This window comes from Schistosoma mansoni (genome assembly GCF_000237925.1).
Source record: "Schistosoma mansoni, WGS project CABG00000000 data, chromosome 3 unplaced supercontig 0105, strain Puerto Rico, whole genome shotgun sequence".
NCBI lineage: Eukaryota > Metazoa > Platyhelminthes > Trematoda > Strigeidida > Schistosomatidae > Schistosoma > Schistosoma mansoni.
Genome location: NW_017386009.1, coordinates 356231 through 371566, shown reverse-complemented (window position 1 = coordinate 371566; position 15336 = coordinate 356231). Strand labels below are relative to the sequence as shown.

General features: G+C 36.7%; 1 protein-coding gene across 1 annotated transcript in view; it reads left to right on the top strand.

Moving 5' to 3' along the window:
* Positions 1-825: 825 nt before the first annotated feature.
* The window catches only part of Smp_131810 (hypothetical protein), a gene marked incomplete at its 5' end in the record, with an annotated part of 28496 nt that continues 13985 nt past the window's right edge, over positions 826-15336 (top strand). The window contains 8 exons of the mRNA XM_018791294.1: positions 826-854; positions 904-984; positions 5301-5563; positions 7375-7550; positions 8915-8979; positions 9156-9314; positions 10180-10252; positions 12296-12683. Of these exons, the coding sequence (XP_018645508.1) occupies positions 826-854; positions 904-984; positions 5301-5563; positions 7375-7550; positions 8915-8979; positions 9156-9314; positions 10180-10252; positions 12296-12683 (1234 nt within the window). The remainder of the gene's footprint in view (positions 855-903; positions 985-5300; positions 5564-7374; positions 7551-8914; positions 8980-9155; positions 9315-10179; positions 10253-12295; positions 12684-15336) is intronic.

Genomic DNA, 15336 nt, shown 5'->3' with positions numbered 1-15336 from the left:
AGAACATTATTGCCAAGACCAACGCAATCTATCAAACCTCCTGTTCTTTCCAAACTGAAACTGAAACTGTTATCTTCGATATGCGGCTTTTCGAACGATTTGTTACGCGTAGCTATGTCGTTCCTGCTTTGTGCGGATAAAAGAAGGATGTGGTTGGCGTGTCCTCTTTCTGTGAACGATCTTCAACGAGAACGGTGATTTTGCTGAGATAATTTTGATTTATCTCAATACTTCATTTATATATCATAGTGGTTTTAAACTATAATTATAGGTATTTTGCTTACATTTCCAAATAATCCACAATCTTTTTGCGGGAAAAGGATTATGTATGGAAGGCCTTGGCCATTATTATCATAGATTTACTAATATCAACCCTTGTATGAAATATTACAGGCTTTGAGCTGCTCTAAATAACATGTATATAGTCCTCCTCAATGGAGGCGGGTTTAATCCCGAGAAAAAACAATGAAATTTAGACTAGGCTAGAAACGCTTTTACATTATTTAAAACTTTTGTTATTTGTTGTACAGTTGATGATTGTATCCGGGCAAGCCTTAGTTTTTTCCCTTTTACACCTCATGTAATGTGATACAAATTCTCGGTCAGTTAAATCATTAAAGTTGTTTTAAGTCCTAATCATTCACAGACAAGCTACACACTGCTAACGATAATGGCTGAAGCGCTAAGTTATAAGGTTCCGGTCCTTAGCTAAAAATAAGTTTTTAATTTTTTTCTGTAGGTAATAACCTTCAATCGACTACAAGTCTTCCTAAAGTACTGCACCAAATGAATTTATCCTGTATTATCCTAATAATTTTGGCATGTATGTCAAGAGTTTGCATTTACAGCAAAAGGTATCAAATAATCCATTTTCGAGCACGTGTCCATTAATAACCTTTTCAGGTATTTATTTTATGATGTGTTTTATGGAGAAGGTTTCAATTTGAGGCGTGATGTTTATATACGGGTTGCTAATACAGTACGGTAGGTGTGATTTTGTTAAAAACAAACTGCGCAAAATAACAACGTAATTTAATAAGTACGGAATTTCGCACCTCACTTTTGACCATACATTGTTTTTCAATAGATGTAAATAATAATGTCCATGTGCCTAAATTCAATTAGACAGGGCTGAGTCTAAACTTTCATATCAGTTCAGTCAGTCTTCAGTCTTCAGCAATAAGGATAGTAGGTTGATGAACCTGTGTTAATCCTGACAGATATCCTTCCAGTGAAGGTCCAGCTTCTTGAAAATGTTCACTGATGGTGCTGATACCACTTGTTCTGGTAAAGTGTTCCAGTCATTGACCACTCGATGAGAAGAACGGGACCCCACCTTTAGTTTATTAGATCGCGGTTTCAGAACCTTCTTGCTATGACCTCGGCGATTATTAGTGCTGGAGGGAGCAAAAAGATAAGACATATTAACACCCAGATCATAATTAAAGATACGAAATGCCAGTACAAGGTCACCTCGTGTCCTACGATAAGATAAGGGGAAAAGGTTTAGACGTTTTAAACGCTCATCGTAAGGGAGTTTAGAAAGACCCTTCACTAATTTTGTCCCTACACGCTGGACACGCTCAAGCGATTTAGTATCCTTTATCAAACAAGGGCTAGCTGCTTAGATACATTATTCTAAGTGTGGCCTTACATAGGTGGGATATAAAATTCGAAACATATCCTCGTCGAAGCATTTAAATGCTCTGCGAAGCGACCATAGCGCACGATAGCCTTTGGAAGCAACCGCATTGCAGTGCGTAGTTGTTTTCAAGTCGTGACTTATAGTTGCTCCTAAGTCTTTGTGCTCTTGAACGCGTGGCAGAGATGTACCATTAATGATATAGTGATAACTAATATCGTGCCCGATGTGCATGAACACGCTCTTCCTGGAATTAACTTCCAGGCCCCAATCATGAGCCCATTTAACTGATTCGTCTAAATCTGTTTGCAGATAACAACGATCAGTCTCATTTCTTATTGTTCTCCAGATTTTAACATCATCCGCAAACAGTAACGTCGACGACTTAAGTAATAAAGATAGTTCATTAATATACAGAAGGAAAAGTAAAGGGCCTAAGATGGTGCCTTGGGGTACACCACTTTTGACCGGTTTCCATTCGGATAGCGTTTCATTGACCCTTACTCTCTGTCTGCGGTCACATAAGAAGCTTCCTATCCATTCCTGTATATCACCTGTTATTCCAAAGCTCGAGAGCTTTTGCATAAGACCTAAGTGTGAAACCTTATCAAACGCTTTGCAAAAATCTATGAATATCACGTCGACAGACAGGCCGTTGTCTAGGGCAGCTGTCCAATCCTCTCTCGCAATGAGTAAGTTAGTCAAGTATGAATGCTTGTTACGAAACCCATGTTGCTCGGGAGTTAACAGATTGTACGAATCTATGTGACTCAGTAGCTTAGCCCGAATTAATTTTTCAAGTAACTTAACTACTATGCTGGTCAGGCTAACAGGCCGGTAGTTAGATACGATCCGTCTCTGACCATCCTTAAATATAGGACTAACTATGGCGTCTTTCCAGTCTCTAGGTAGTTGAGCCTGTGAAAGGGACATGTTGAAGAGCATCGTGAGCGGTCTTGAGATAATGTCCGCAAGCGACGACAGCAAACGTGGGTGTAACCCATCGGGGCCCGGTATCTTACAAGGTTTTAGGTTAGTTATCAAAGGAAGAACAATATCCTCTGTCACGTGTAAAGGTCCTATGGCTGGTATCTCATTGTCAACGAGACAAGTAGTTGTAACACTACACGTAGAGTAGACTTCACTGAAATAGTTAGCAAATGACTCCGCTTTCGCTAGATCAGATTCAGCCAATAAAGCTGAATTTTCGCTTAACAGTAACGAGGGGATACCATCACTACGTTGTTCGAGGTTCAGTCCTCCGACGATTGAGCTATCGTTTCAGATAGTAATTTAATTATTTTCACTAGTAAGATTACATCATTCAAAATATTTTACAAAGGAACTTTAATTTTTATATTCAAATAACTTCCCTTTTACATTTTTCGCAAACATGACTCTAGCTTGTTGAACTTTGATATTAGTTTATTCATATATTCGTTATATTTTGTCTATTTATTTACCGTGACCTAAATTGCGAGTGTGTTTATAGTTTTATGACAACATAAATGTAAGTAAGGACCCTCTAATGGAAGTTTTAGGATGAGAAGGCTGTTTTACTTTCACTCGATGTTTGGATATGGAATTAAATGTCTAAGTATCTGTTAGTTTAAAACTGAAGTACCATTTTATCCTATTAGTTGCTTTTAGGGTAAATCAGTAGTGTGGAGATAATTTATTCACAGTGCCTAACGTGTATCAGTTATTTACATTGTTTTCATTGTCATACAATGAATATGCTCACTTAGCAGATTAAGAAAGCAATAAAGAAACAGTGATGGAAACTAAAATATGGCTCGACAACTCAGTATGACGTGCTTTATTTAAAGTTCATGACGGAACTTATGTACAAAATACTAGTGTATTTTCTCAGCTTTGTGGGCCAATGTAAGTTCTGGTGGTACTGCCTAACTGCCCAAAGCAATAAAAAGAGGGGATGGGGTTTGGACATAGGATCCGTTGATGCTTTATCCAGTAACCTACTACTTCGAAGTTTACACTAATTATTATAATGGATATTTGACTCATTTCTTGTACTTTGTAGACTTGCATGAATTTCGTATAACGTTATTTATTATCTGAAGGGGGGACTTGTTCTTGGTTACTTTGACTTGATAAAAGAAAATATCATGTACGAAATTTAATTTCTTATGTTCTGTCTCTATAAATTCATAGGTGTATTGTTGAAAAGTTGTAGACCAGGAACGAATTTATTGTCCATCGCCTTTTATTTTCCAACAATTCATTCGTTTTTGTACGTAAAGGTTAAGCTTGAACTGGTGGATAGCAAAAACTTCTGCTGTACATAAGTTCTTTATTTTCATTCATATTGAGACAATTCTTCTGACTGTATGTATAATTCTGAAGGAGGCTTCTGGTGAAGCGGAGTGGATGAGATTGATTAAATGCTCCAAGATTGAGCTTTCGAATGACCTCTGTAATTCTTTGGAGAGTCAGGTAACGTAATGTTCGGAGATGCGTTTCGAAAGAGCTTGTCTTGTGGGGCCAATATAAACTGCTTCATATGAGCAAGTAAACTGACAGATGCACATTGATTCGGCTCAAAGCGGGGACATACCCTTCACACAACTCCAAATCACACGCCGACTAGGAAAGGTAATGAGAAGTTCAGCCGAATAAAACACTTTTTCAGAGATATTAATACTCTTTATTGCAGTATTTTTGCCGCAGTATCTTCATTAAACTGAATGTTCATGAAAAAAGTCTTCTTTGGTGCTGTGTAAACCTTTTAAAATGGTTATTTTAGCTTCAAGCTTTTTTTCAAGTGAATCTAGGTGGATATCCATTGTTGATCAGTGTCTGCCTTAGTTTACCAAGTTCGGTATCGATTGTATCCTCGGCACGTATGCGTCTCGCCCTCAAACAAAGAGAGTGGATTAGGATCCTCTTTTGCTTCAGTGAGACCCAACTTTGAAAATTCGTGTATTGATCATTCCATGTTGGCTTTCTACACATCAATATTTCTAGGGAATCGTCAGGTTTTCTTTTTACCGAAACACCTAAGAAGCGGAATTCTGAATCCGACTCTGATTCCATCGTGAACTTAATTGATTGATGACAGTCATTGAACTCGTTCAAAATGTCGTTGGCATTGAAAGTTTTGTCACAAATAATGAAAGTGTCGTCTAAGTATTTCTTGCATAGATAGAAGCTGTCAATTATTGGTCTAAGTATAGTGTTTTCTTAGTTGAAAATAGTCCGCAGTAAAATGGAACTACCAAGTGGGTCATTCTGAAGTTAGATGCAGTTTACTGAGTAAAAATGGCAAAGCGGTTGATGAGGTAGTGAATTCTTATCTACTGAGTTGGTTGAGATATGTATTATACATGGTCAACAACCTTTCATCTTTATACGCGATATCTGCTGGTGTAGGTATAAAGTCAAAGAAAGCTAGGGTTAGCCAAAATAAAACGTGGCATCAGTTCATGAAATTTGCCTTGATAATTTCTTGTTGTGCTTATGTAATGTGACAGCTTGAAATTTGTCAGGTTCCATACTGCTTACAACTAACTGATTTCATGAATGAATGAAAGTGACAATTTTTCACACATTATAATCGCTAGCACGAAGCCTAGTTAAAAGTTTCCTATTTATTTATGTTTTTCAGTTTATTTATATTATTACGATTTTTTTACAGTCTTTTAAGAGACCCAAGTCAAATACCAGATTTTGCTTTACACAACATTAACGTAAAAAATTTAACTGGTGATGATTGGATTCTAGTTTTACCACCTTGGGGTCCACTTCCTCATTGGTTCAATGATAGATCATATGAAAGATATACAAATCATAGTTATTTTAATAATTGGTCAGGCATTCCATGGTCAATGTTTTTTGATTTAAATAGTCTCTCATTATTTATACCAGTTATGGATTTAATTGAATTTCAACGTAGTAACGGTGAGTGATTTTGATTTCAATTCTTTAAGAAATGTCTATTTGTTCATAAAGAATTAAATAATATGCTGCTTAGTTACCAAGTAAGGGTATTTTGTACCCAATTTTGAACAGATTTTACGTGTATGAAGACTAGTGTGACTTACTGGGCTTTCCTTACCAGGGTAGAGTAACGTGTGTCAGATAAAGAGTTGTTTTTTAATCTAGGTGTTACAATGACGCTAAAATGATTGTTGAAGTGAAGCGATGTTTTCTCTTCAGCAGTTGATTACTAAATTTCAATCGATTACAGTTTACGGGATGGAAATACTGAACAACAGACTAAATATTTGAATATGTACAGGTGAATTAAACTTGTCATCTGTATGCAGAAATATCCAACCGAGATACTATGAATCATCAGATAAATGCTTAGTTCCTAATGGAAAATGAAAGTCCTGAGTTAATCAATGATTCTTTATTTCTTTCCATTGTAACAATAAGAAAAATGAAGGTTATTACATTTATAAAGGATGTACTACAACTTGTAGCGAATAAATTTGAGTTTGGTGTTTATCTCACAATTATAAACTTACAGTGCGGGTTAATTTTAACCTCGGCACTTACAATGAAGCATGTAAACATTATTAACTGTTTATTTGAGAATAATAATTATTTCAGTCAGTCAGTCAGTCAGTCAATATACAGCCTTGAACAGATTTACTTTAAGTAAAATTTGCACACCACAACAGACCGACGAGATGAAATCAACAAGTGTAATGACAAATGCAATCAGAATAGTGTGGTAGCAATGATAATGAGAACAGATCAAGATTGGGAAAGTAGTTCTAAAAAACAGGGTTATAAGGTATGTATGAAGGAATATTAGTGTAAAAGGTGGTAATAAGGGAAGGAATCTACGTTTATTGTGAGAAGTTACGAAACATTTGCATAATACATATACACAGCCTTCAATCATTCGTTTACATCTTTCAGTGTGTTCTGCAATCTGAACTGTCTTCTCGTCTGTTTTCCAAGTGTTCTGCCTACGCCGCGCTGTCATTGTACTGATCTTCTCTCCGTCTGACGTCTGTTACAACTTCGACGCCACGTTCCGCGACATAATAACTTAAGAACAATCTTGTGAGTGGCGTCCGCTAAACTAGAACGAAAGGCCAAAAGTAAAACAAAGACTAAACGTGTCTGTGCTACTTTTATCGATTCTGAATCGTGTCTCAAATCAATGGCCGTGCTTATCACACTCACCCCCCTTAGGTTGTCTGCATCTATCGACATGGCTTCACTGGTTGATGTCACATTTTGGTAGATGTTGGCTGTGGGTAAACCTACTTAACGTATATAATATAATTATATCATGAATTGGTTAAGGTTAGACACTAACCCTGTTAGAAGCCGGCTCATTGGTCTATTGATTAAGGGTTCGTGGATAAGACTGAAGGCCTTAATTTCGGTCCCCACGTATGGAGTGGCGGATGTGGCCTGTTGAGGAATCTCATACTAGAACGAGACGGTAGTCCATTGCTTCTTGATTTTTAGTGGTGGTCTAGGTAAGATCAGTTTGTGAGTTAAACTGTCAAAATTCTACATTCTCCTCAAACCTCCCCTATTTACATGTAATAATAGTTTATTAGCTTGGTTGATTGGTTACATACAGTCAATCAATGGACAATATTTTGGACTTAGGAAGTGATTACATTGGTTTTCGCATGTAATTTCTGATGTTTAGTACTTTTTATATGAAAAAGTGAATGACCTTACTGTTATTATTATCTTCAAAATTACTGTATTCTTAAAATTCACTTCCATAAATTTAGTATTGGATTCACAACAATCATTATTAAACAGGTCGTCCAATCATCTGTTGACAGTCGATTTAGCTCTTCAGTTAGTTCGTGGGGATTTTAATAGACAATTGGAGCAATATTCAAATGATAATGATCGTAAAGTAGATTTTTGTCCATTTGAATTACGTAAATCATATCGATTAAATGTAAGTTGATGATTAACCAACCATCTAATGCACATTTTGATTTTCTCGTCTCATGTTATCCACATCGTTATCATTGTACACAGCTCTTCCGGTCATTTTCTCGTTCATTTAGCAAGTGAATGGGCGCTACATTTTAGATTGCGACTTCCGTTAGTGATTTTGTCTCAAGCCCTAACATTCACTACATATATGTTTTTCATCAGGTATGTTAAGCTACGTTTTACTGACATCTTCATAACAGATAGTTGCTAATAACCTCAGTTAGTTGAGGTAGAATTTGTAAATTAAATAGAATGTCAATTAATTATTCACTGGTCAGTTGGTGTTTAGGATGTCTAACAATGTATATGTCATGGCTATCTTGATGAGAAAAACAGGAACTTTGTTAAACACAAGTTTATTAATAAAACACACGACACTGAAATATGTAAAAGAGAACAATTTCTTAGGTTCTTCTCTTTAGCACGTCTGCTATAATTAGAAAAGGTCGTTTGGACTAAAAAGTCTTGATAATTGCCCACACAAAATCTCCTTCGTCTTAAGTTATACGGCAGTAACAATTATTTTGTTTAAGTGAGTGATCATGCACTTGTAAAGTTTCATAGGTCCTCTTGTTCAATAGGTATTTATTTTAAAATTGTTTTTTGCCCCCAAATGCCCTGGTGCGGCCGAGAGTGGGGAGAGTCCGCTCTCTCCCTTGAAATGCTCTCACATGGCCACGCGTATATAGCCTCTGCCAAGGAAGTCCTACTCGCTGCCTTTCCGCGGTGGGGGTGTTGTTTACAAAGTTAAGAGAACGAAAAGCGAATTTACGGCGCTATAATCGGGTTGGTGGACACGGAGGGTCCACCTAGGGGAGTTCGGAAACCCTGATTCCAAACCAATGGTGCACATGGGCTCCAGGATCCTGAGGGAACAAATGGTGTATGAATCAGTCGTTGGTCACCGGCTACCATGGGACTGCATCTCCTTACAATGCTCCACTGCCTTGTGGATCAGACCTTTAGGTCAAAGTCTCCGGGTGTGGCCCCCTAAGAAAACCACCTGCTTCAGTTTGGGCACCTGGGCAGTATCACAGCCCTCACATAAATGAAATGAGATTTCTATATCCGGTGCCCCCTTGTACCAATATTTATATGTTTAAATAAATATATAAATAAAATAGATCCCCAAAAATATACAATTAGTTTACCTCTGAAAATTGAAGAGCTGCAGACAGCTACTTCATACAAGTACTAGACACATCAACAGTGCACACTCACTACTTCGCTGGTGATCGGACACATGATTTTCAGGTTTTACGACAAATGTTTAGTCAATTCCAGCTATTGGATCATAATCTGATAGTATGGTTCTGACTTTAGTCAGTTTGTTATGTAGCAAGACAACCATCCAGGGACGTTGGTGATAGCTGTTTTACTCCTGACATGTAAGAGTACATGATTATTTACTATCATACTATGAAAATCACCAAATGAGGATTATCAGAACATATAATTTGTCAAATATTGTAATGTATTTTTGAACTGCTATACTAAAAATATTCACTAATTTCATTGTTATCTAGGACTCAACATTGTCATCATCATCATCATCGTCATTCAGTCGACCAATGGAATTATTTGAAGGAAATAGTTTTAATTTACAAAATGGTATATTACCAATGACAGCATCTGCATATGATTGTATCACTGGGGATTTAGAACCTATTCATTTAGCACCATTCTTAATTCAATTAATTCAAAATTCTAAAAAGCCTATTACGTAAGTTTTTGTTATCCAGCTATATTTTTTTATCAATGTATTTCAATCAGATTTCTGTTGTTTACTTAAGTAAATTAGGTTATTTAACAACAGCTAGTTGACTCTAGTGATTAATTTAATTTAATTTGTAATGGTGTACTCAATTAATAGGATATTTGTTATTACTTATGATATGATGAATAAAGGGAGCCTCAAGAAGCCCCAGAAAGGACCGAAGACATTCCATCCAATCACTGCCAGGGGAATATTCTAGAATGTCGACGTGTAGCTTTCCTATTAGATGGATAAGAATGACCCCCTATGTGCCTATTGGTTGTCCGAAATGATGATTTACTCCCAACCAAAAACTATAAACACATGAGATTTCTGTACTATATCTTGACACTGTTTTAGGGAATAAAATCCCTACTTGCTAGTCTTCTGTCTTCTCTCTTGCGACGTTGCGGGTTCGATCGTTCAAGTAGTCTAGTAGTACGCGGCATATTAAGAATCAAAGCTCTAGATATAACAGATTGATTTTATTCGTACGTTTTATTTGTCACAGATTGATCTCAGGTAGGGCGTAGCATTGTAAACCAGATGACACTGGGTGGGCGTTTCGTCCCTTCATGGGGCTCATCAGCAGTGGGCACTTACGATCCCTTCAGGGATTAAAAGCAAGACTTTAAGGTCTCGTAGTGAGCATTTAATCACTCAAACCATTATGTCATAATCTTGTGATGCACATTTCCAACTTTGATCAGTTTGATAGATAACGCGACAATCATCCAATGGTAGACTGTTATATAAATTTTTCACAATGCACAGTATCAGGACTTATTAATTTCTATGTGAATATATGCGTTTGTTTTTATCGCGTTTACAGAACGTTATACTTAGGCTCAGCTCAATCGATTATACATGGTCATTGGAGTGAATGGAGTCAAGAATATTGGACTGTAAGTTTTCTTTTTATTGTCCTTATGTATAGATCATTATAGTTAATGTGAGTCAGTCAGTTAAGATGAATCAAATCTAAACATATTATCAGTTCATAACATTATTGATTGTTGGTCTTAGGTGGAAGTAATTAATAGTTTTGGAGACTACATAAAAATACTATAGGACTGTAGAACAGTTTCAAAAGTTCCATCTTTCCTGAATATTCACCCCCACCTAATAAAATCGTGCAATGGAATCTCTTGCAAGATCATAGGTAGATACTACGTAGAAGTTTAGAATTAGAAAGAAATATCTATCCGGTGCTCATTGGTATTTTGAGGTCCTTTAGCTTATTTAAAAGGAGATAGGCATTTTCATGTGGTAGTAGCTAAAGAGTTTGTCTGATCAACATCGTTTCTAACATTGTATCTTCAATAAATCATGTGACACTTAAGTTGAGGTTGAAAACTGTTAATGTGGGGAAGCTAGACAAGTTCCAGTCCCAGCACTGTATCTAATATCGGTCAAATTCGGAATACATACTCTACTAGTATTCTCCGACCTGCAAGTCTACTAAATAAGCACCTAAATACACGTGAGGCTATTTATTCGCATACGTATGGTCGGGTTAGAGCTTACTTGAAGTGGCTACGTAAAGTAGTTCTCGTTATTAATATAATTCTAAAGGTAATATTTCCTTTTTATCTTTTGGAAAGTCGGTTTTCTTTCAAAAGGGTTTATCATCGACTAACTCAGTCAAGATAATATATTTCGTTTACTTGAACATACTTAGTAAGTGTAGGATCTTCAAAAAGTAGATGGATTGATGTGATAATTATCATGTTTCTTCTATGGGCAACAGCTTACAACTCTAACTTAATTTCATTCATTGAAAATTCGAACAGTTAGATTACATCACCGTTAGCTTTTAAAGAACTTAGGATATAATTTGTCGTGTATACCAGTTGGTAGATTTTCGTGTACCCCAAAGATACGTTGTGTGTGAATCTATAAGATAGAGAAATACGAGAGAAAAAAATGGGTTAACAACTCAGTAAATACACGTGTAGAATGCACTTTCATCTTAAAATGAAAGCAAATTATAACAATTAGATATGTACGAACGTCAAATCAAAGCAATCTGGAAATTGAAACAAGATAAATCGATAACAGTAAGATTTCGAATGCATTACACAGCTTCTGCTGGTGAAATAGCATTGCCTTAGTGCTTTTGTACATTCCTAATGCATTTAGATCTGTAATAAAGCAAGTGATATTGGTGTGTTTTCAAAAAAATCAGATGTATGCTGTATATTTTATCTCTGTCTGGTCTTGAGCAAACCATTATCCAACTTCAAACACTAGATGCAACATTTGGTCGTTATTACACTTGCCTTTCAAATGATGTATTCCTTAAGTGGTTGGAGGAAATTGGCTGAAACCCTCGAACCAAGTTTTCATCAGAAAGGCACATCTTCAACATTGAGGTGACTGATGCTCCTTACAAGCTACGAACCTGGACCATTCAGTTCTACGATCTGAGTTGTTACTACTGAGCCATTTGGGCCGCGACCAAACTCCTGTGGGACAGATATTTACAGTTGTTTAGCTCGTTGATATCATCTCAGACGGTGAAGTTAAATGACATAAGCTCGAAACCATCAGAAATGCTCATTCCCCTCGAAGTTACTGACGATTGTCATCTGGCATGAAATCTAGGTCCAGGGCTTCCTGTTGACTACTTATAACCACCTAACATTAAAACATAGTTCAAGCAATATGACCATATTGCAACTTAATCGATAGAATAAGATCAACACTAGAGACTTGATGGACATGACATTAGTCACTATTTAGAGACCAATCGAATCCAAACGTTATATTCGATTGATTAATTAATTATAAGTTACACGTTTCGATTAAATTTTATTTGGCTATTCGCAAATATTTCGAATAATGTGTATCACAGTATGTTCAATAACATTTGGTCATTTTCCATTATCTTTTTACTGTTATGCTATCATTTTTCTCTTGTCTTATATTACAATTTTGATATTTAGGTACGTCGAAGCATTACAATAGCGAATCATTTACGTGATATTGGTGATAATTACCGTGAAACTTATCTACATTCTAATGATATTTCAGATCGTACAGTATCACCGTCAATAGTTGAACATCTTGGTCCAGGTTCCAATTGGTTGCGTTCACAATGGCCCCTTTCACCAGCTCTAGGTGGACCATATGTAGCGGTTCATTGGCGTCGTGGAGATTTTGTTACTACAAGTACTAGCGCTACAACAACAACAACAACTGTTACTACTACTAGTCGATCTCCTAATAGTGTTTTAGCAGCTCAACAAATTCTAAATGCTGTTAAGATATTTAATCAGTATGAAGATCATTACATCGATACGATTTATCTAGCCACGGATGCTGATAAAAAAGGTTAGTATTCAAAAAAAACTTTTATATAGGCAGTAATGAGGAATATTTATTCATCACTTCATTCTACTCCATTAGAGGTGGTCATAATAGTAGTAGCATATCAAAAATGAAGCCTCATTCTATTAACAACGCAAAATCAATTTGTGTTTTTTGTTTATATCACTTGGGGAAAACAACTTCACCGTAATGCGTATGCATATGTGTGGTAACATTATGTGCAGTCAAACCATTTTCGTTGAATGTTGAGTGAAGAGTTCTCTTTTCAGTATATTCGTATTTAAAGCTGTACAATCGTGAGTATATAATTTGTTTATCAGGGTTGTAGAGATTGTTAAGTTTCATTGGAACCCTGAACCGAACATCGTTTGGTCACCATTATGTCTGTTAATGATGATAATAATAGATTTTTCATAGTTGAAAGCCTGAATCAATTGAAGCTAGATCACCATGGAAAACTTGGAAGCACTGGACGGCCGTTTCGTCCTATTGTGGTTGGATTTAGATATAAACAACATAGGATGCCGGCTCAGTGGTCTATCGGTTAAGTGCTCTGGCGCGAAACTGTGAGTCCTGGGTTCGAATTTCGCGAGTCTGAGGTCGTGGGTGCTCGCTGTTGTGGAGTCCCACAATAGGAAGAAACGGCCGTCCAGTGCTTCCAGGTTTTCCATGATAGTCTAGCTTCAATTGACTCATGATTTCAACTATGAAAATACTAATTCTCCACAAAAACCCCTTCTGATAATAATAATAGATTTGTTTAACAATGATAACAGAGAGGTTATATGAATATCTTTATTAAGAAACTGAAAATGTAGGTTGTAGTGAACTTAAATATTTACCAAGATAATGTTGATAAATTATTAATTATAAAAGAAGGTTTAGATCATGTGACAAAATGAAATATTGAATTTCAAATGAACTGTAATCAGAAACAGCATGGAAACCGAAATAAGTTGGTTCGAGGTAAAAGATCAATAATGAAAAGAAATAAAAGGAAAAATGTGATGATATTAGATTAAAATTTTTGAAAAATAGGTGTACATCTGGAACTGTATAGCTTCGAAAATGAATTCGGATAAAAGAGAACTCTTCTCTGAACCATTCTCAGTTGGCATATCCTATTTATCTAACTTGGGAGTCTCATCAGCCCTTGTGGTCTGGTGTGTGACGAAATCTCAGCACGTATACAGAAGGCTCGTCTAGCTTTCGCCAACTTGCGTCATTTATGGCGTAGGCGAGATATCCGTCTAGCATCCAAAGGACGGGTTTACTGTGCAGCAGTTCGTTCCGTCCTACTTTATGGCAGTGAAACATGGCCGATAAGAGTAGAGGATATTCGTAGGCTACTAGTACTCGATCATAGGTGTCTTCGAAGCATTGCTCGTATATCCTGGGACCACCGGGTAAATAATGCAGTTGTTAGGAAACGGGTACTGGGTAAGGATGACAAATCGATTGATGAAGTAGTGAGACTTGATCAGTTGAGATGGCTGGGACGTGTGTTACGTATGTCCAACCACCGACTGCCCCGACGTGCAATGTTTTATAGTGTAGGAGTAAGTTGGAAGAAAGCTAGGGGCAGCCAGACCAAAACGTGGCACAAATCCATGAAGTCACTGACAAGTGGACTGAGCCATGTTGGTAGGTGTAGACTACCTGGTTGGGATTCGCGAGATGATAGCAATCAATGGTTGGAGACTTTGAATGACATGGCTCAAAATCGTTTGCAATGGCGTAAGTGCATCCACTCCTTATGTTCTCCAAAATTCTAATATTCTGAATTCTTCACGTTCCTTAATTTTTTTTCTCTTTCCAAATTTATTTCATTGGATTATACTCCTTGAATAACATCTTCAAACCTTAATCTTTCCTATTACTGCTTATACTCTTACTACTTCTACCACTATGGGATTTGAATCGACAACTGCATTTCTTTGCTGATGTGGTATGGCAACTCGAACTGATGTACGTACGTACGAAGTTCTATGTTTTGACTGACTGACTGATTTATTTATTTGCTTATACCTGTTACCTTTCGTCGGGGAGCGTAGGCCACCCACCAGAATTCTCCAACTAATTCTGTCCTCCACTCTTCTTTCTAGTTTTTTCCAATTTCTATTCGTTCTCTCTATGTCTGCCTCCGATTCCCGATGCAATGTAGTTGTTTGGTCTGCCCCTTTTTCCTCCTACATAGAAAAATCCAAGTTAGGGCTTGCGTCGTGATACAGTTTAAAGGTTTCGGGAATTTGTGTCCTATCTACCTTCAGCATCTTTTCCTAACTTCCTTATCAGCTGGAAGCTGGTTTGTTCTCTGATACTTTGGGTTATTTTTGATGTCTAGTCACGGGTCTTGAGTATTGGGTGTGAGTAACTTTTTAAAAATGAGTGTACTTTTTTGATGATGGTTATAATATTTCTCCAAGTTTCATCCCCGTACAATAGAACTGTTTTGATGTGAATGTTAAAAATCTTGACTTTGATGTTGACTGATAGATATTTTGAGGCCCATTTACATTGTACTAAACATTGCAGTTTTAAAAAAAGCCATAAAATAACTTCACAGCTATATTGGTTTATAGATCAGAAGGGGTTTTGTGGAGATTTCAGTAGTTTCATATTTGAAATCATGAGTCAATTGAAGCTAGACCACCAA